A 17,639-nucleotide genomic window follows, 5' to 3' on the forward strand; every position below is an offset into this window, starting at 1 on the left:
ATGAACATGTTACTATACAACGTCCTGTATCTCATCCTTCATGTGGCGTCAAGCAGCCAACATGGGACGGAGACCATTGAGACTCTCATGCCAAATGGTGACTGTTTCAGCCTATTTATCTCTCATCTTTACCCGTCTACTCCTCCTGACATATACACTCTCTACTTCTGATTGAATAACTTACACTGTCATAATATTAATATGTTGGAGACTAATGAAATTCAAACATTTGTATAAAACAAACTTTCATCATGAAGGCTGTACTAAAACATTGGTGGCCATGTGGTTCCCAGTGCTCGTGGTGAAGGTGGATCTGAGGGTCTTCACTGAGACGCAGGTCCCTCTTCTCTGTGGGGACTCCTATCAGGACACAGAGGTGATCTGGAGGAAGGGCAGTGAGCGTGTAGGACAAGGGAACCAGATCAAGGTGAAAGTGGTGGAGATGATTGGAGGGAACTACAGCTGTCACAACGCTGCTGGAGACTACCTCAACCACACCCTGGTGCTGGTGCAGGACATCCAATCACCCAACAGACGGAGACGCGTCCTGGAGAAGTCACATGACACAGATGAGGATGGTGTGTGTTTGTGTGTGTATATGTATGTGTGTGTGTGTGTGTGAGAGAGAGAGAGAGAGAGAGAGAGAGAGAGAGAGAGAGAGAGAGAGAGAGAGAGAGAGAGAGAGAGAGAGAGAGATAGAAAGAAAGAGAGAATAATAATTTCTCCATTTCCCTCCCTCTCTCATTTTGTTTCTCTTTTTACCCAGAGTACATAAGATGTTTGGCAAAAAATTACAATGGAACATTTCATTGCTATTGGAAGAAGACTGAGCATCGGATGTCAGCAGTTGTTGTTCTGGTCCAAGTAGGACAGTAAGTCTTCAAACATACAGTAGATTAATTTTGTATGACCAATGGGCTGCTCTCATGTACTGATGGTTACATCATTTGATCTTGTCACATGAATGATGCTATTCGAAGTGAATACTACAACAGTGCAAACGCTCTCTCCACTGACACTGACTCTCTGTGAAGAGCTTTTGATTTGTTATGTTTGAACATCAGGCTTCTTTCAGAGAGTGAGAAGTCCCAAGGCTAACCAGGAGATTTGTGTCCCTCATTCAGGCTCTCTGGCAGCAACTTCTCCTGCTCTGTACACGGTGATGGTGCAGGTTTGACCTGTGACGATCTGGACAGCTGTTCCTTTGCTGAGGAGGTGTCCCGTATCGACCTGACCGTCTACTTCAGGACCAACTACCTCCTAGAGGACTACACCGTTACACCCTTCTACATACGAGAAATAGGTACAGTAAGGCCAAGGCAAACATGTCCTCCGCACTCATTCACTGGAAATAGCATTGTCACATCATCCAGGTATAACTTAATATACAGTACATCTCATTCCATCCTTGTTTTAGGTAGACATGCTTTCTGTTGTATATCATAAGATTCACATGGCCACCACTTCAGTAATATAGGTTCTGTCTGGTCTCCTTCTCTCCCTCATCAGTGAAGACAGACAAGATCCACATCACCAAGGTGGAGGGGAACACCTTTGAGTGGGGGTACCCTGCGACGTGGAGCCTCCCCCATTCTTACTACCCCCTCACATTCCAGGTCAAAGTGGTCCACCTCGGGGCAAGCTGTGACTCTGAAAAACAGGTAGAAGCCCATTTTTATGCAACAATTTTGTCCTTGAAATTCTCAATATCGTGATGTGTCTTGATTGACACTTTAATCTGGTCTGTGATACTTGGCCAATCTTTACAATCATTACTTTTACAATATGGTACTCTATAATTGAAACTTCATACATTAATTAATGTGTAGAAGAACATTGGCACCAGGGATTAAATTCTAAGGTGAAGGTACATTCTCTCCTCTTCGATATAGGTGTTTCTGATGGAAACCAAAGAAACAAAGTTTACCCTCAATCACAGCCCCAAGAAGTATCGTTTCTGCCTCCGGGCGAAGGATAAACTGGTTGACTGCCCCTGGTGTCAGTGGACCCATCATGAGTGAGTAGAGTCTTTTTCACTGTCCTCTAGCTCCAATACACAACTTCATGAGAAGTTTAGGAATGTCAAACTTTCAACAGTGCTGAACTGTGCCTAGACGAAAGGGTTGTGACTGTCTGTCTTTGTACAACAGGGTGAAGCATAAACACAAGAGAAATCGACAGGTATAGATGGCTCAACCTCTTAACATTTTAATAGTAAGTTATTTCAACATCATATTTCGGTTCATGTGAAGTTTGAAGAAAAATATCTAATTTCTGTCTCTTTACAGTAAAAAGGAAAGCAAACCCAGATGAAGACAGACAACATGACATCACGCAGCTTCAACCATCACAACCAAATATGGAATTGTCTTGGCACTGAACAGATATATATATATTTTTAAACATTATACTTTAGAGAATAAGTTATGCAATGTCGTATACTATGATTGTTGTAATTTGAATGTAAGGCAAGTATATATTTATTAATTTATAATAGTTCTGAAATGTAACCACACCATGATTTATGTTATTTATCTCTTACGTTTTTTCATTACTGTTGCATGAAGATTTGTCTAAATGATGAAATAGACGCAAAAATAAAAGGTCCTACACTCGGATACTGATGTGTATTTTTAATGGACTATGAGATAAAACTGGGGTAATCACAAACATAGTTAGAATTCTTTGTTACTGGGCCAGGAATTTAATTGGGTCATTTCACTGTGTGTGTGGGGGGTAAAGAGGCAATCTGACCTAGGGTCAAATTGCTCGCTCTTACTTAAATCCATGACTGTCTTATCTCACCAGAGACTGAAACTAGCTTGTGGCCTTTTGTTTCTCTCTTCAAACACAGTGAAAGGAGCGGCACCAGGGTTGAATGGAGTTTGGGCTAGACCTTTGTCTCTCCTTGGCTATCTTCTTGATTGATTACAGCATGATGGGGTGGGGTTGGTGTATGTTTCAAGGATTTAGGGACCTGTTATGTCCAACAATCGGTCTTCAGGTTAATCCCGGGAGAGCCGGGGTTGAACAGAGTTTAAACTAAACATGAGTGTTTTTGCAAGACAGGGGAGAGATTGATTGTAGTACTATGTGATTCTGAACATAATGAAAGTCGATTTTAGCCGCCCTCAGAGACAAAGGAAGTGGGCGGAGTGATAAAGAGCGGGAAACTGAAGAGGGAGGGATTTTGAGCTGGAAGAGAGGTGGATGGGCTATATAACTGGGGGAGAGAGAGAAAAAGGGGGGCTACTCTGCAGACTGGCCTGGCTTTGTTGAAACTCTAATAAAGTAATTTTTGTTGCAACAAAAACTCTGGAAGTACTTAGATTTTTTATAAAGTATAGTGATTAATTTCCACAACAATACATGCCCCTGTTCACTTGTTAGCCATGCATCTGAATCAGCAAATCGTAATTTGCATACTTTTTGGGATGATTACTTGTCAAGGCACTATAATTAGTTTTTACAATGCTTACACTAATGAAACTGACTGTGTATAAAAATCGACTGGAAAAGCAGCTTTTGTAAAAAATATTTTATTTACAGTCGGGATATGCTCACAACAGGAATCCGGTGCCCACTTGTTAAAACATGTTCATGTTGTCTGACATGCAACAGTCTGCAAATTAAATATCACAGGATACAACAAATGTGACGGTTTCCTCATCTTTTACAAATCAAGTTATTGTGAAGAAAACTTAACTGAGGTAACAAATATGACAAGCTGACAACTAAACCAATAATAGTTTGAGTCTGCTAGATGACTGAATGTCATGTAAATGTTGAGTGGCTTCACTGCAGGTAGATTGTATGATTTAATATTCAATAATACAAAATAAATATCAATAGATTTTTCATTGTTTGAAAAGTGCTGCTTCAGCGACAGACATGATGTACTATTGTCAGTCATCCAGGTGTGTATTCAGTGCCTGGGATGCGTGGGTAAGGACACACAGCTTGTTAAATGATAGTGCCTTCATTTGACAACTGAAATGCTTATTTACACATTTTCCTTTGACATCCAACATGAAGGTAGCAAAACATTCTTTACTAGAAATCAAAGTAGTAAGGAAGTCTGTGTAAAATAAATATTTGACAATCTAAAACAGAAATAACAAGAGTTGAAAATATTCTGTAAACCCTGACATTGATTAATTTCCTCTGATAGCAGTCACTCTTTAGATTATTGCATAACTTCGCAGGATGACGTGAGAGAATTGACGCTCTAGTGTTACAGCCAATGGATAAAGCAAATGTTAGCAAATATTTCATTACTGTCAAATATTTGCCTTTTAAAGAGAAAACTAGTAACGGATAAAAAAAGGTGTGACTCAATGCTCTGAACCATATCCCTTTTTTCCAACTGAAAATATTAAATACTATTTACAAATAAACCTCATACAAAATCAGAGAAGTCTGATCTGAGTTTAGTGTCTAGTGCTTGGGCTGAGCCTGCCAAACAACACAATGCCTTTAATTGTCCAAAAACAATGTAAGTGCCTTTTTCCCCCAGTTATTTTCAATCATTCTACTACAACAAGTATTGTTTGGTTTAGTGGACCTAACAATTGCCTGAGAATATGAAAAAGAAGGTGTTTCAGTTCAAATCAAAGTTAGGTCAAATGCATATTTTTAAAAAATACTGTCTAACCACGTGCAGAGATATATTTGGTTTCCAGGCAGGCATAGCTGATGTCAGCAGACAATGACAATCTAAAACTGCCTGATGGACAACGTCATCCGTCTCCTTCAGAAACGACCTCTGTGACAAGCAGCAGTATATGGAGGTCACCATCCTAATAGAGGCCTAATCCACCTCAGTGATTAGTTAAGTAACCTGTCACACAACTTTACCTCAGTGTACTCGGTAACACTCAGTTACTGTACCAGCTTTGCTCTATCTACTTGGTATGGTGTTGCCATAGGGGAGAGAGCCAGGGGGAGTGGAGAGAGAGAATACATAACAGTATCAGTACAGAACAAACTCATGTTCGTATAACTGAGTTTAAGTGTCATAGCTACAGATGACAGAGTCACTGCTGTGAAAGAGCGACTGGGTGAAACCTAACAAAATCCATTGCATGTAAACTGAGTACTGAGATTTTGTATAGTATTTACCGTGTCTCCCGGACTGAAGTCAACAGAGAAAGACAGAGATGAGGGGGAAGAACAGAAGTAAATAAAACACGCCATACAATGGGAAACAGCAGCAGTAGTTTGGTGAGGGCTTGAGTGTCCTGCCCTGTTCCTGGTTGAGGAATGATGATCCCTTCACACATCCACAACAACGCTCTCACTGGCTCGGTTTCTTTGCGCGATACCTGCGGACATACACAACACAACAATGATCACAAAGCAATTATCATCTAGTTTAAAACAAAAGTCAGTAATGAAGCAGCAAAAAAAAGGTGTGCTAAGACAGAGTCAGTAGCAGAATCATATTTCCGTAACCTTACCTCTCCCAATGCTTATGGTTGAGACAAGAGAAGTCCTCCAGTTTGGCAATCTCCTTAAGATACTGAGACAGTTTGAAGAGCTCTTTGTCTTTTTCACGGTTTAAGTGCGCTTTCATGAATGGACGAATCTAAAGGAGGGGGAAAAAAACATTGAAAATGTGTTGTATCAAAATTCACACCATAATGACAGCTGACACCTGGAAGACTCAAGGAGGCTTTGGTAGGGTTACTTATTGAAAACGGACATTAAAATGCACAGTCCAAATGCACGCTAGTTTGCTATTGTCCAAACGCACGCTAGTTTGCAATTGACCTGTTAAAGCCGTCGCACTTCTATTTTCAAACCCTAGCGCCAGGATTGGTAATGTACCTCTCTTATATGAGCTCGCTTACGCTGAGGTGGGAGGGGTGGCAATATGTGAGGTGTGTTCTTAAAATCATGCTCCAAAGTGCCAATTTCAGGCAGCACTGGTGGGGATATTTAAGACCAACCAGAAGCTGGTCTTAGCGGTAACGATGGGCGGACCTATAGCGCTGCCATACCATTGCGTTAGATTTGTTCAAATAGAGCCCAGAGTCTCAAACAAACGGTGGTCTCTTATAATGGCCGGCCATCTCATTTTAGTAAATATACCCCAGCCTCTAATTAGTGTCGGGGGTCCAAAGAAGTGTAATTACACGCGCATGCATTTTACTGGTCTGCTCTGGTGGATTTACAGCACCTCTACCTCTGTCAAAACGCAAGTCTGTCCATGTAACCAGTGAGGAGAACTGATTAGTTCACCCCTTTGGTAACACTTGCAACGCGTTATAATGCAATAAGTGCTATAAATATCAAACTGTACTGATGGATGACAATGTCTGTTTTGATCAAACTGTAGAGTTAGAAACCCTAATTATAACGTGGGTGAGCTGGGCTTTCCACACCTCCAATGGTAAGCAAAGAAACGCCCGGTCTAGTAATGGAAGTTCTACCATAACTTACCTTCAGTCCGTTCTGTGGGTTCATAAGGAAATTTCTGCCAATGTCGTCGAACATGATAGTGTTCCTCTTGCTGTAGAACTCACTGTACTTTCCCCATATCACCCCTAGAGGCTTCACCTGAAACACGCCCACCACAACACTGACTTGAGGCAGTTCCATAAGGCGACTGGGACATGAATCAGTGGGATTTATGAGGGTTGTATGCTCCAGTGTAGGCCCACTCACCTCCACTACACCCCTCTTAGGCGTGTGCACGGTGATCATGGCTGCACTGTCCAGCATGAAGGTGATCTTGTAGTTGGGGTTGTCCGTCACTCCCAGCTCCTGAGAAACCAGAGGGCACGGCGAGACGGTCACATACACCACAACAGGAAGGCAACATCTGATCTGACGCTCGACACTACAGGTCAATCCCGCATATTAAATCACTGCTACTCAATATGCATGTGTTTAGCGCTCAATGGAGGTTGTGAAAACTCTTCTGGGGAAACTGCCCCTTTCTGGCCATGAAGAGCCAACAAATGAATTGAGACTGATACAAAATCAACATATCAAAAGGGAATACTTACTTTCATTTTAGCATCAATCCACTTCATACTCGTGGCAGCTAGAACAAATTAAACACAAATTACTGCGAGTTACCTTGAACGTTCCATTTACATCAAAACAAGCAGTTTGGTACTTACACCAGATGACGATGTCATAGTCCTCGTACGCCGAGGTCAGGAACTCATGGAGAAAAGGCCTCATGAGCTCTTGTCCCGTCTCTGCACATGACTTGTGATCTGGAATGAAACAAATCACAGAGAAACATGCTCAAACGTTTGAAAAAAAACAAACAGCATAAGGACAATGGTATAAAATCATTCAATAACATTCTACATTCTTAAAATCTCAAATGTGTTTCATATTTAGAAATGGTGTAATTATGAATGACTTCATCAGGCAAACAGCAGGTGCCCAGGGCAGTTTTGATGTTCTTCCTACTCACCAAACAACGTGTAGTCCACATCTAGTACTAGCAGCCTCTTTCCTGCCCTGGGTGGGTTCATCCCCTCCACTTTGTAGTCTTTGACACGGCGGGCTATCTTGGCCAAGTTCTCCTCTCTAAAGAAAACAAAAGGGCATTAAGTTAAAACAAGACATTGGACTGACTACGCCATCTTAGAAAACATACCGTAGAGTGCCAAGCGAAGTTTGAGCAAAATCAATTCATTACTTGCATGACTGAAGCTACAGTATAAATTAGTTGTATCTGCAAAGTCCTACTGCACCTGTTCTGTACTTCAATCACCTCTTCTTCAATGTCAAAGTCATTGACAACGTCATCATTCTCTGGGGGAGGTGCTAAAACTTCTTCCTTCACAAAACAAAACGAAGCGATTGAGTGTTATGAGGCCTAGGTCTTAGACATGCTAAAGTTAGGAAAATAAACTCTCTACAAGTCAGTCCTTGTCTTGACATTGCTTCTGGTAAACAGCTGGAAGCAGGCTTCACCAATCACAGTCCCGGGTGTGGAATGGTTCACCATACAGTTTAGTGGAAGGAAGAGGAACCCACCAGACTCTCCTCCCTGCTGCCCATCATCATGATCTTGGTATTGGGCTTCAGCTTCAGTGAACCCAGCTTCACTTGGTCCTCTGCTGGTTTACCTGGGAGAGAGACTGAACCATTAAGATGTGATGACTCCAGACAGCTCAGAAAAAAGCAGAAATCCACAATGGTGTGAAGCATGTGAAGGAAAATACTTCCATACGATCTGTGCTGCACATGTCAATTAGCTCTCAAACACAGTAAAACAGTTATTGGTATTGGCCTTTACACCTGCAATCCACAGATGGGTCTTACCTTTTACCTTTAATCCTAGGAGTTTCTGCCTCTCTGGGAGAACTCCTGTCAGGGACTTGATGGACTGCTTGAGGTCCAGCACAGTGTCCTCTTCGGAGAGTGTACTGATGGAGTACTCCTGCCCTCCCCATTTAATGATCACAGATACAGACATGCTGGTGCAAACCTCCTGCAACACCTGTAAGAGATCACAATGGCAACAATCAGATAGCTAGCTACACATCCAGAAACCACGACAGGATAGCAATCTTATTGGAGATTCATGTCTTCCAGTACTTTGCAATGAAAACAAGTTCTAAATTAAGTTTAATCTGGCTACCATATAGTATGTTAGCTAGCTACCTAGGTTAGGGATTGCTTGTAGTATCTTTGTAGATAGATTCAGCCCACGCCATTCAGTAAGTTAGCTAGCTAACGTTAGCTGGATAGCTAGGTAGCTAGTTATTAGCCGCAATTTATCAATCACTCAGATGCAATCTGATCAAATAATGATTGCAAAAATGTACATAATGCCTGGCATTACTAACAAAAAAAACTTGCGTGTCTCTCATTCATCCAACTCGAGCAAGCTAATTCAAGGGCCTGCCAGCCATGCATGGACTGTTATTTTTAGAAGAACAAAGTCAAAGGCAATCAGATGCGCATTCATACCTAAAAATTGCGCTGTGCCACAAATCCTTTCGTGTCTGTGGTGTGCAGGAACGCGTACTACGACGTGTAATAAATGTATAAAGTAAGTGATTTCTTAAAACTCAGTTTCATTCAGTGTTGTTTAATCAGCAGTTATTCCTGTCGCCCGGTTTGTTCCCAAGCGCGCTTCGTTTGCAACTTCCTGTGGGTGGTGTACTACTAGAATACCGACAGATGGAGACAAATAGCAAGGGATAAAAGTTCAATAGGCTGCGCTTGCAAATGCATTGATTTATCCAGTTTTTAACTACAAAATCACAGAATAATATACTTTAAGTTATATTGATTCACCCAAATGTCGGCTTTGTGCTGTAGTATGTAATTTGCTTTTGTCTAAAAAGTTACATTTATTTTCAACTCTATCGAAATATTTTAGAGTGAGTAACGTTATCTGATTGTTTATTAGCCCTTGATCATGATTCTCAGTTCCATTACACTACACATAAAAGTCATTGGACCGAAGGCGTCTTCTCACCGCCGGCCCTCTCATTAGGCAGGATTAAGCGGCCGCCTATGGAGGCAGATTGATGAGGGCAACATTTTCTGAGCTAAACGGACCAAAACGCACCTCCAACAACAACAACACATAAAACCTCACATAATTCTGTCCAAAAACAATGACAGTTTCTCTCAACCAGTGGCATATCGGCTTTTTAGTTTAGCTCTGATGCCGCCCTGTGATAAGCAGTGCCCACTTTGTCAAAGGCGAAAAAATATTTTGTTTGTCAATTCCCAGCGCGCCTCTCAGGTGTGTTGTTGGAGAGACTCATCGCTGCAGCGCTCCACCAACATCCGTCAACAACAACAAAAACTGGACCGGTCAAAGAGAAATGGACAATATGGAATGGACAACTGTTGTCTAGGAGTTTCACCCCATTGTCATGATCAGTGGTTTCAAGTTTGTATCCATACATTTTTGACAAGCTGATCATTGCGAAAAAATAAAATACTTATGCATTTCCCGCTGTGTAAACACATTGCAAAAAGGACCACGATAACTTCTGATAAAGTTGGGTAGCTGATATTCAGAGTTTAAATAGCCAAATTGATTAGTCACAGGAATCAGGACTAATAATGCCAATGCAATGCCTGTTTAACAAATGGTGGGCCTACCACATGGATGGGCATTCATAAAATGTCATTGTGGGCCGACATGTAGGCTACACCCCAGTAAACATGAGCCGACGTATTTTGGACTTCTTTTTTTGGTCCTGTCTAGACCGGAGGTATTTTTTGGTTTGTAGTATCGAGTCAATGCTGGTAATTATTGCTGTGAAACAAAGGAGTCCGCTCATACTGAACCTTGATCATAAGTTTTATTCATATCACAAGATTTCAGCATGAGTTTACAGGTGTCAAGATCACCCGGAGAACGGGGTCCCAGATTGCAATGGCCGCTCTAACCTCTTCTTCCTTTTTACCCAGTATATATAATCTTCCCAAGATATGGGTGGCTCCCTCTACTGTCCAATCCCCTGTCTACAACACACACTTCCTGTATTTTGTATGTGGCGTCACACTAAAACCGGCTCTCTTTCTGCCAAATAAACCTCCTCTCAGATTCCACTTAAAAACATTAACAAAGTCATAATGTTCATATACGACAGGTGTTTTACAAAAGGTAGGCTTACCACATAGAGGCTACACCTCAGTAAGCATGGACCGACGCAAACGCCTTTTGGACGTCTTTTTTTGGTGCAGCATGGACCAGCCTTGATTTCCACATCCATGGACATTGGTTTTTGGTCCGGTGAGGACCAAATCTGAAGCAATCATAGACCTCTAAGTTTGGTTCAGATTTTGTCCAGTCTGAATCAGCCTTGATTTGGCCCAAACATAGACATCTATAAATGATGTATTTTCAAATTTAATTCAGAACCAAAAATTAGCCTGATTTCAACATCTGGAAAATATGTATTTTCACCTTTCATTCAGAATCTAAATTGAACCTAACTTCAATTATATTCTAGGGTGAGCAGCATTTTACATTTACGTCATTTAGCAGACGCTCTTATCCAGAGCGACTTACAGTTAGTGCATACATTATTCTTTTTTTTTTTTTCTTCATACTGGCCCCCCGTGGGAATCGAACCCACAACCCTGGCGTTGCAAACGCCATGCTCTACCAACTGAGCTACCTCCCTGCCGGCCATTCCCTCCCCTACCCTGGACGACGCTGGGCCAATTGTGCGCCGCCCCATTGGTCTCCCGGTTGCGGCCGGCTACAGCAGAGCCTGGATTCGAACCAGGATCTCTAGTGGCACAGCTAGCACTGCGATGCAGTGCCTTAGACCACTGTTTTGTTCTCGTTTATGGTGGCAGAACACGAAGGACCAGCCTGCGTCTTCTGTAAGGGGAGTTTTGTTAAGAGCCTGACGATTAGTCTGCACATTGACACCCATCGCTTGCTGTACCTTATCTTTAATATCAGCAAGAAAAACCCCCACAAAAAAACAAGGTTAAATTGCTACACCTTTATAGGGTTAGTGTTTCCACAAAGCCATATCCACATGTTGTGGAAGACAGAGGGAACACCTGTGCTAATTAGCTATCTATACTGAACAAAAATATAAACGCAACAATTTCAAAGATTTTGCTGAGTTACAGTTCATATAAGGAAATCAGTCAATTGAAATAAATAAATTAGGCCCTAATCTATGGATTTCACATGACTGGGCAGGGGCACAGTCATCGGGGGGCCTGGGAGGGCATAGGCCCTCCCCCTCTGACGATCCCGCAGGTGAAGAAACTGGATGTGGAGGGCTGCCGTGGTTACACGTAGTCTGCGGTTGTGAGGCCGGTTGGACGTACTGCCAAATTCTCTAAAATGATGTTGGAGGCGGCTTATGGTAGAGAAATGAACATTAAATTATCTGACAACAGCTCTGGTGGACATTCCTGCAGTCAGCATGCCAATTGCACGCTCCCTCAAAACTTGAAACATCTGTGGCATTGTGTTGTGTGACAAAACTGGACATCTTAGAGTGGCATTTTATTGTCCCCGGCACAAGGTGCACCTGTGTAATGAGCATGCTGTTTAATCAACTTCTTGATATGACACACCTGTCAGGTGGATGGATTATCTTGACAAAGGATCAAACGCTCACTAACAGGGATGTAAACAAATTTGTGCACAAAATTTGAGAGCAATAAGCTTTTTGTGCATATGGAAAATGTATGGGATCTTTTATTTCAGCACTTTACATGTTGCGTTTATATTTGTGTTCAGTGTAGCATGCTCATAATGGAAGAAGGCCGCCAGAAACGTGTTGTCACTGAAAAAGACTGTTGGCTGCAACTGTGATAAAGCCATTAAAACAGTATAAGGTAAGTGTATATTTTGCATTTGTGAAATTCTGTCAATTATTTTAATGTGATATGAAAGTAAAGGGCTTTATGTTTCTAGAACCTAATTGCAATTGAGAATCAATTCATGTTTACATGGAGTATTTGGCTGACACAGCCAGTCTACCTCTGTAAATGACAAGGTCCTTGAAGTAAAGGTACTAGGGCTAATTGTTTATATACTCACATGTGTACATCAAACAAACAGTGAGGAATATGTGAAATACCATGTTTAAAGCTGCAATAAGTAACTTTTTAGTCGACCCGGACAAAATTCACATAGAAAAATGAGTTATAGATCTGTAATTCTCAATGAAAGCAAGTCTAAGAAGCAGTAGATATGTTCTATGTATGCTATTCCTATTTACATTTTAGTCATTTAGCAGACGCTCTTATCTAGAGCGACTTACAGTTAGTGCATACATTTTCGTACTGGTCCCCCGTGGGAATTGAACCCACAACCCTGGCGTTGCAAGCGCCATGCTCTACCAACTGAGCTACACCGGACTACTTCCCTGTCGTTTTTGCGTCTTTTACTTTCGATTTTGTACACCAGCTTCAAATAGCTGAATATACAATATTTGTGGTTATTGGAAAGATATTCCACAATGATTTAGATCAGGGGTGTCAAACTCATTTTAGCTCAGGGGCCACATGGAGGAAAATCTATTCCCAAGTGGGCCGGACCGGAAAAATCATGGTATATATATAACTTAAAAACAACAACTTCAGATTGTTTTCTTTGTTTTAATACGATCAACATAAAACATAGAGCTGGAGCCTGAGGACAGTGTGTCCAAAATAGTACAAGCACATCACTATTAATCATAAAACACGTCAAGTTTATTTGAAAATTCTAAAGAAAAAGAACACACAAACACACAATGCCTCAGTGATTAACAGAACTGTTTCACAGATCACAGAACTATATCAGGGTGTCACTTCTCAGGCAGAAATGTAGATAAAAATAATGAAATCCTGTTCCCCAAACAAGTGCAAGAACCACAGAGTCAATAATAGGTTAAATATACAAATAAAATAAAAACAATTAAAAACAATAGCACATCAACATAAAAACATATAAACATAAAGCTGGAGCCTGAGGACAGTGTCCAAAAGCACAACATCGCTATTAATCATAAAACACCTCAAGTTATTTGAAAGTTCTGAGGACAAAGAACACACAAACACACAATGCCTCAGTGATTAACAGAACTGTTTCACAGATCACAGAACTATATCAGGGTGTCATTTCTCAGGCAGAAATGTAGATAAAAATAATGAAATCCTGTTCCCCAAACAAGTGCAAGAACCAGAGTCAAGAATAGGTTAAATATACAAATAAAATAAAAACAATTAAAAACAATAGCACATCAACATAAAAACATATAAACATAAAGCTGGAGCCTGAGGACAGTGTCCAAAAGCACAACATCACTATTAATCATAAAACACCTCAAGTTATTTGAAAGTTCTGAGGACAAAGAACACACAAACACACAATGCCTCAGTGATTCACAGAAGTATATCACAGATCACAGAACTATATCAGGGTGTCATTTCTCAGGCAGAAATGTAGATAAAAATAATGAAATCCTGTTCCCCAAACAAGTGCAAGAACCACAGAGTCAAGAATAGGTTAAATATACAAATAAAATAAAATCAATTAAAAACAATAGCACATCAACATAAAAACATATAAACATAAAGCTGGAGCCTGAGGACAGTGTCCAAAAGCACAACATCACTATTAATCATAAAACACCTCAAGTTATTTGAAAGTTCTGAGGACAAAGAACACACAAACACACAATGCCTCAGTGATTCACAGAAGTATATCACAGATCACAGAACTATATCAGGGTGTCATTTCTCAGGCAGAAATGTAGATAAAAATAATGAAATCCTGTTCCCCAAACAAGTGCAAGAACCACAGAGTCAAGAATAGGTTAAATATACAAATAAAATAAAATCAATTAAAAACAATAGCACATCAACATAAAAACATATAAACATAAATCTGAAAGCGTTGCTCAAACTCCCGTAACAGTCCCGTTATTTTATCTTTGAACCGCTTCATGTCTGCCACATGTTGGGTCGCGCACACATTTTTCAGACAGGGGAAGTGAGCTGCATCACCACCGGCAAGTTGCGTCTCCCACAATGACAGCTTCAACTTGAAAGAACGTATGCTGTCATAATATTGCGTGACAACTTTGTTGCGCCCTTGCAGCTGTTTGTTCAAGTTATTCAGGTGCTCTGTAACATCCACCATAAATGCAAGGTCCTGCATCCATTCTGCGGAATGAAATTCTAACACTGGTTTGCCCTTTTCTTCCATGAACTGTTCAATTTCTTCTCGTAAATCAAAGAAACGCCTCAGCACAGCACCTCGGCTTAACCATCTTACCTCAGTGTGGTATGGCAGGCCATAGATGTGGTCTTTCTCTCTGAGAAGGCTGTCAAACTGACGGTGATTCAGGCTTCTGGATCGGATGAAATTAACAGTTTGGATGACCACCTTCATGACGTTATCCATCTTTAATGACTTGCAACACAAAGCCTCCTGGTGCAAAATACAGTAAAAAGTCAAAAAATCACGTCCTCCATTTGCAGATTGCACTTTCTCTCTGAACTTTGTCACAACGCCTGCTTTTTTCCCGATCATTGAGGGCGCACCATCTGTAGCCAGGCTGACAGCGCGGGACCAGTCCACTCCGACCCTGTCCAGCGCGCCGACGAGTGCGGTAAAAATATCAGCTGCTGTCGTTGTATCTGTCATCGGCACCAACTCCACGAACTCCTCGGTGACGGTCAATGTGTCATCAACTCCGCGGATGAAAATGGCCAGTTGTGCAACATCTGTAATGTCCGTGCTTTCATCAATTGCAACCGAAAACGCAATAAATGACTTTACTTTTTGCTTCAACTGGCTGTCCAAATCCACTGAAAGATCGGAAATCCTGTCTGCAACTGTGTTTCTTGTCAGGCTGATATTTGCAAAAGCCTGCCGCTTTTCAGGGCACACAATCTCCGCTGCCTTCATCATGCATGTTTTTACAAATTCACCCTCACTAAATGGTTTTGAAGCCACTGCGATTTCATTAGCAATGAGGTAGCTAGCTTTCACTGCAGCGTCACTGATGTCTCGGCTGTGAGTAAACACAGACTGCTGTTTCTTCAGACCCGCCAACAGTTCATTCACCTTCTCTCATCTCCGCTGTCCTTGAAAGTTGTCATATTTGTCGGCATGAAGACTCACATAGTGGCGACGAAGGTTATATTCTTTCAGCACTGCAACATGCTCTGAACACACCAAACATACAGCTTTCCCATTCAATTCAGTGAATAAATAGGATGACCATTTTTCTTGGAAAACTCTGCACTCTGCGTCCACTTTTCTCTTTTTTGACAGAGACATATTGGGGCAATGAGGGTGCCAAAGCACATAATGTTAAAAGTAGAAGCCGTAATAAATATCGCGGGCAAAACAAAGTAGCTCATTGACTGCACGTGCTTGACCTACTTGCTCTGCCCCGGTATAAACAGTTTGCTTGCTTAACACAATTGCTATTGCGCCATCCAGTGGACGCAATTGGAACAGCAGTTTATTTTATTGAAAAATTGCAGCGCATTTTTATACTTTACAAAATTATTAATATATATATATATATATATATATATTTTTTTTTCAAAACCCGGATTAAACCCGTTTGCGGGCCTGATCCGGCCCGCGGGCCGGACGTTTGACACCCCTGATTTAGATGGTACAATGATTCTCACAAACTGAAATTAGGCGAATTACTAGAATTTTACTAACATTAAATGGCGGAGTGATTTTTGCATATTCCACCTTTGATTACCTGATTCCAGAGGTCTCAAATAGTATTTTCTGTTGTGCATTTCAAACGTAACGAATACATTTGGCAGCTGTTGACAATAAAAATAACCACAAAATACAGCATCTCTCTGACTAGCAAGGAGTTCAGTTCTAATTAAGAGCTGCTGCGCATGCTCAATAGACACTTCTTCATTATGAAGCCGCTACCTAGCTGGGTGAGATGTGTGGAGAGCTGACGATTCGAGCCACGGTGGAAATACCATCATTTGAACCGTTAATTCGGGAGACGCCTAGTTAAAATGGTTGATATTCGACCGGAGAAACATCCTCAAACTGAGTTTAACGTCGTTCTCGCAATGTAGGTTATTTGATTTTCCGTGGGACAACGTTGATAACGCGACAGCAAGCTAAGTTAGCTAGCTACACGTCGTCACATGCAGTGCGTGATAAGGCGTAGCTAGCAATGTTTCTGCTAGCCACAACTGTTACTAACTTAGATTAATTTGAATCGTGAGCAGCTGTTGAGTTACGTTTTTAGTTAGCTAACTAGCTATGCATGGTGGTAGTTTCCATTTCAAACATCTGGTATTGCTAACGTTAACTAGCTAGTTAGGATGTTTAGCAGCTAGCTAACGGTAGCCATTGACGTAACTAGCTGCCATCCAGTACAGTTTTCCTCCTACATCTGACTTTTAGCATCTTGTCTGATTTTACGACCCGCCAAAATCACATAATTGTAGATCGCTACATAACATAATTGAAGATGAGATTACAATAAAGATGTGATTATTCAACACCCTTCTTGCGGGGCACAACTGGTTTCGGTTAACTAGCCGTGGCTAACGTTAGGCGAGGTTACTAAAGTTAATGTCATAACGCTCGGAGCCAAGCCACAGCAAGCCATTCATGTAGCCTAGCTAGCTAGATGCCGAGCTAGATTTGAATAGCTGTAATAACGTCACCCTCATTAGAACGTGATCCGGTAACTGGTGGTGGTATAACCGTATTTCATTTCGGTTATGTAATCATAATGAGAAGTGGTCTTATTAGCTAATGTGACGTTTCCGGACAGTCAATCATGGCTGATAAATGTGAATTCCAAAGTGATGTAGCTAACGTTAGCTAGCCAATTTACTCTTAAGTACGGTGTTAAGCTATTGTTGACTCAGTTCTTTATGTAATTATATGGATGGGATATACCCTCCATCAGTGTCTCTTATTAGCATGTTTTTCACATGATGGGTTAATAACCAACCTGTATTACAGATCATGTGAAAGGGCAAAGGAATCAGCATCATGATCATACGCCTTACTAACTTTCCACTATGGAATGAATGTTTACAGTATTTCAGGCCAGTGTAGGGACCAGTTGGGATGCTTGGCTGTGTTGCAAATGGATAACATTTCATTTTCATTCACATTGATCCTGCTCAACAAAGCATGTAGGATTCTTGGGGAAATAGGCCACAAT

The 17,639-nt window shown here is 41.2% G+C and overlaps 3 protein-coding genes across 4 annotated transcripts in view; 2 read left to right on the forward strand and 1 right to left on the reverse strand.

Annotated features, from left to right (window-relative positions):
* On the forward strand, positions 1–2,187 carry LOC311142602 (interleukin-12 subunit beta-like; the record flags this gene model as incomplete). The annotated part of the gene is made up of 7 exons (XM_084178270.1): positions 1–97; positions 294–578; positions 767–872; positions 1,125–1,303; positions 1,510–1,661; positions 1,893–2,017; positions 2,151–2,187. The coding sequence occupies 7 exons, from the start codon at positions 1–3 to the stop codon at positions 2,185–2,187; spliced, it is 981 nt and encodes a 326-aa protein (XP_084034396.1).
* A 1,340-nt stretch (positions 2,188–3,527) lies between these two features.
* On the reverse strand, positions 3,528–9,041 carry LOC311142248 (ubiquitin-like domain-containing CTD phosphatase 1). The gene is made up of 11 exons (XM_084177864.1): positions 8,944–9,041; positions 8,293–8,470; positions 8,005–8,096; positions 7,719–7,804; positions 7,436–7,551; positions 7,131–7,229; positions 7,014–7,051; positions 6,670–6,768; positions 6,445–6,561; positions 5,460–5,587; positions 3,528–5,324 (listed from the first exon to the last, which is right to left on the reverse strand). The coding sequence occupies exons 2-11, from the start codon at positions 8,444–8,446 to the stop codon at positions 5,297–5,299; spliced, it is 957 nt and encodes a 318-aa protein (XP_084033990.1). The 5' UTR covers positions 8,447–8,470; positions 8,944–9,041; the 3' UTR covers positions 3,528–5,296.
* A 7,318-nt stretch (positions 9,042–16,359) lies between these two features.
* Positions 16,360–17,639, forward strand: part of LOC311142352 (RING finger protein 145-like) — a 40,899-nt gene continuing 39,619 nt past the window's right edge. Inside the window, exon 1 of one of the 2 annotated variants that reach the window (XM_084177987.1) lies at positions 16,360–16,526. The gene's annotated coding sequence lies outside the window, so the exon portion shown is untranslated. The remainder of the gene's footprint in view (positions 16,527–17,639) is intronic. The other variant, XM_084177986.1, reaches the window with a different exon arrangement.

This window comes from Coregonus lavaretus (genome assembly GCF_964263955.1).
Source record: "Coregonus lavaretus genome assembly, chromosome: 15".
NCBI classification, from domain to species: Eukaryota; Metazoa; Chordata; class Actinopteri; order Salmoniformes; family Salmonidae; genus Coregonus; species Coregonus lavaretus.

Coding starts and splice junctions, on each gene's coding strand:
- LOC311142248 (XM_084177864.1), bottom strand. CDS start 8,446: ATGTCTGTATCTGTGATCATTAAATGGGGAGGGCAGGAGTACTCCATC. Junction 7,552..7,718: donor GTGATTGAAGTACAGAACAG/GTGCAGTAGGAC, acceptor TGTTTTCTTTAG/AGAGGAGAACTTGGCCAAGA. Junction 7,052..7,130: donor CTATGACATCGTCATCTGGT/GTAAGTACCAAA, acceptor AATTTGTTCTAG/CTGCCACGAGTATGAAGTGG.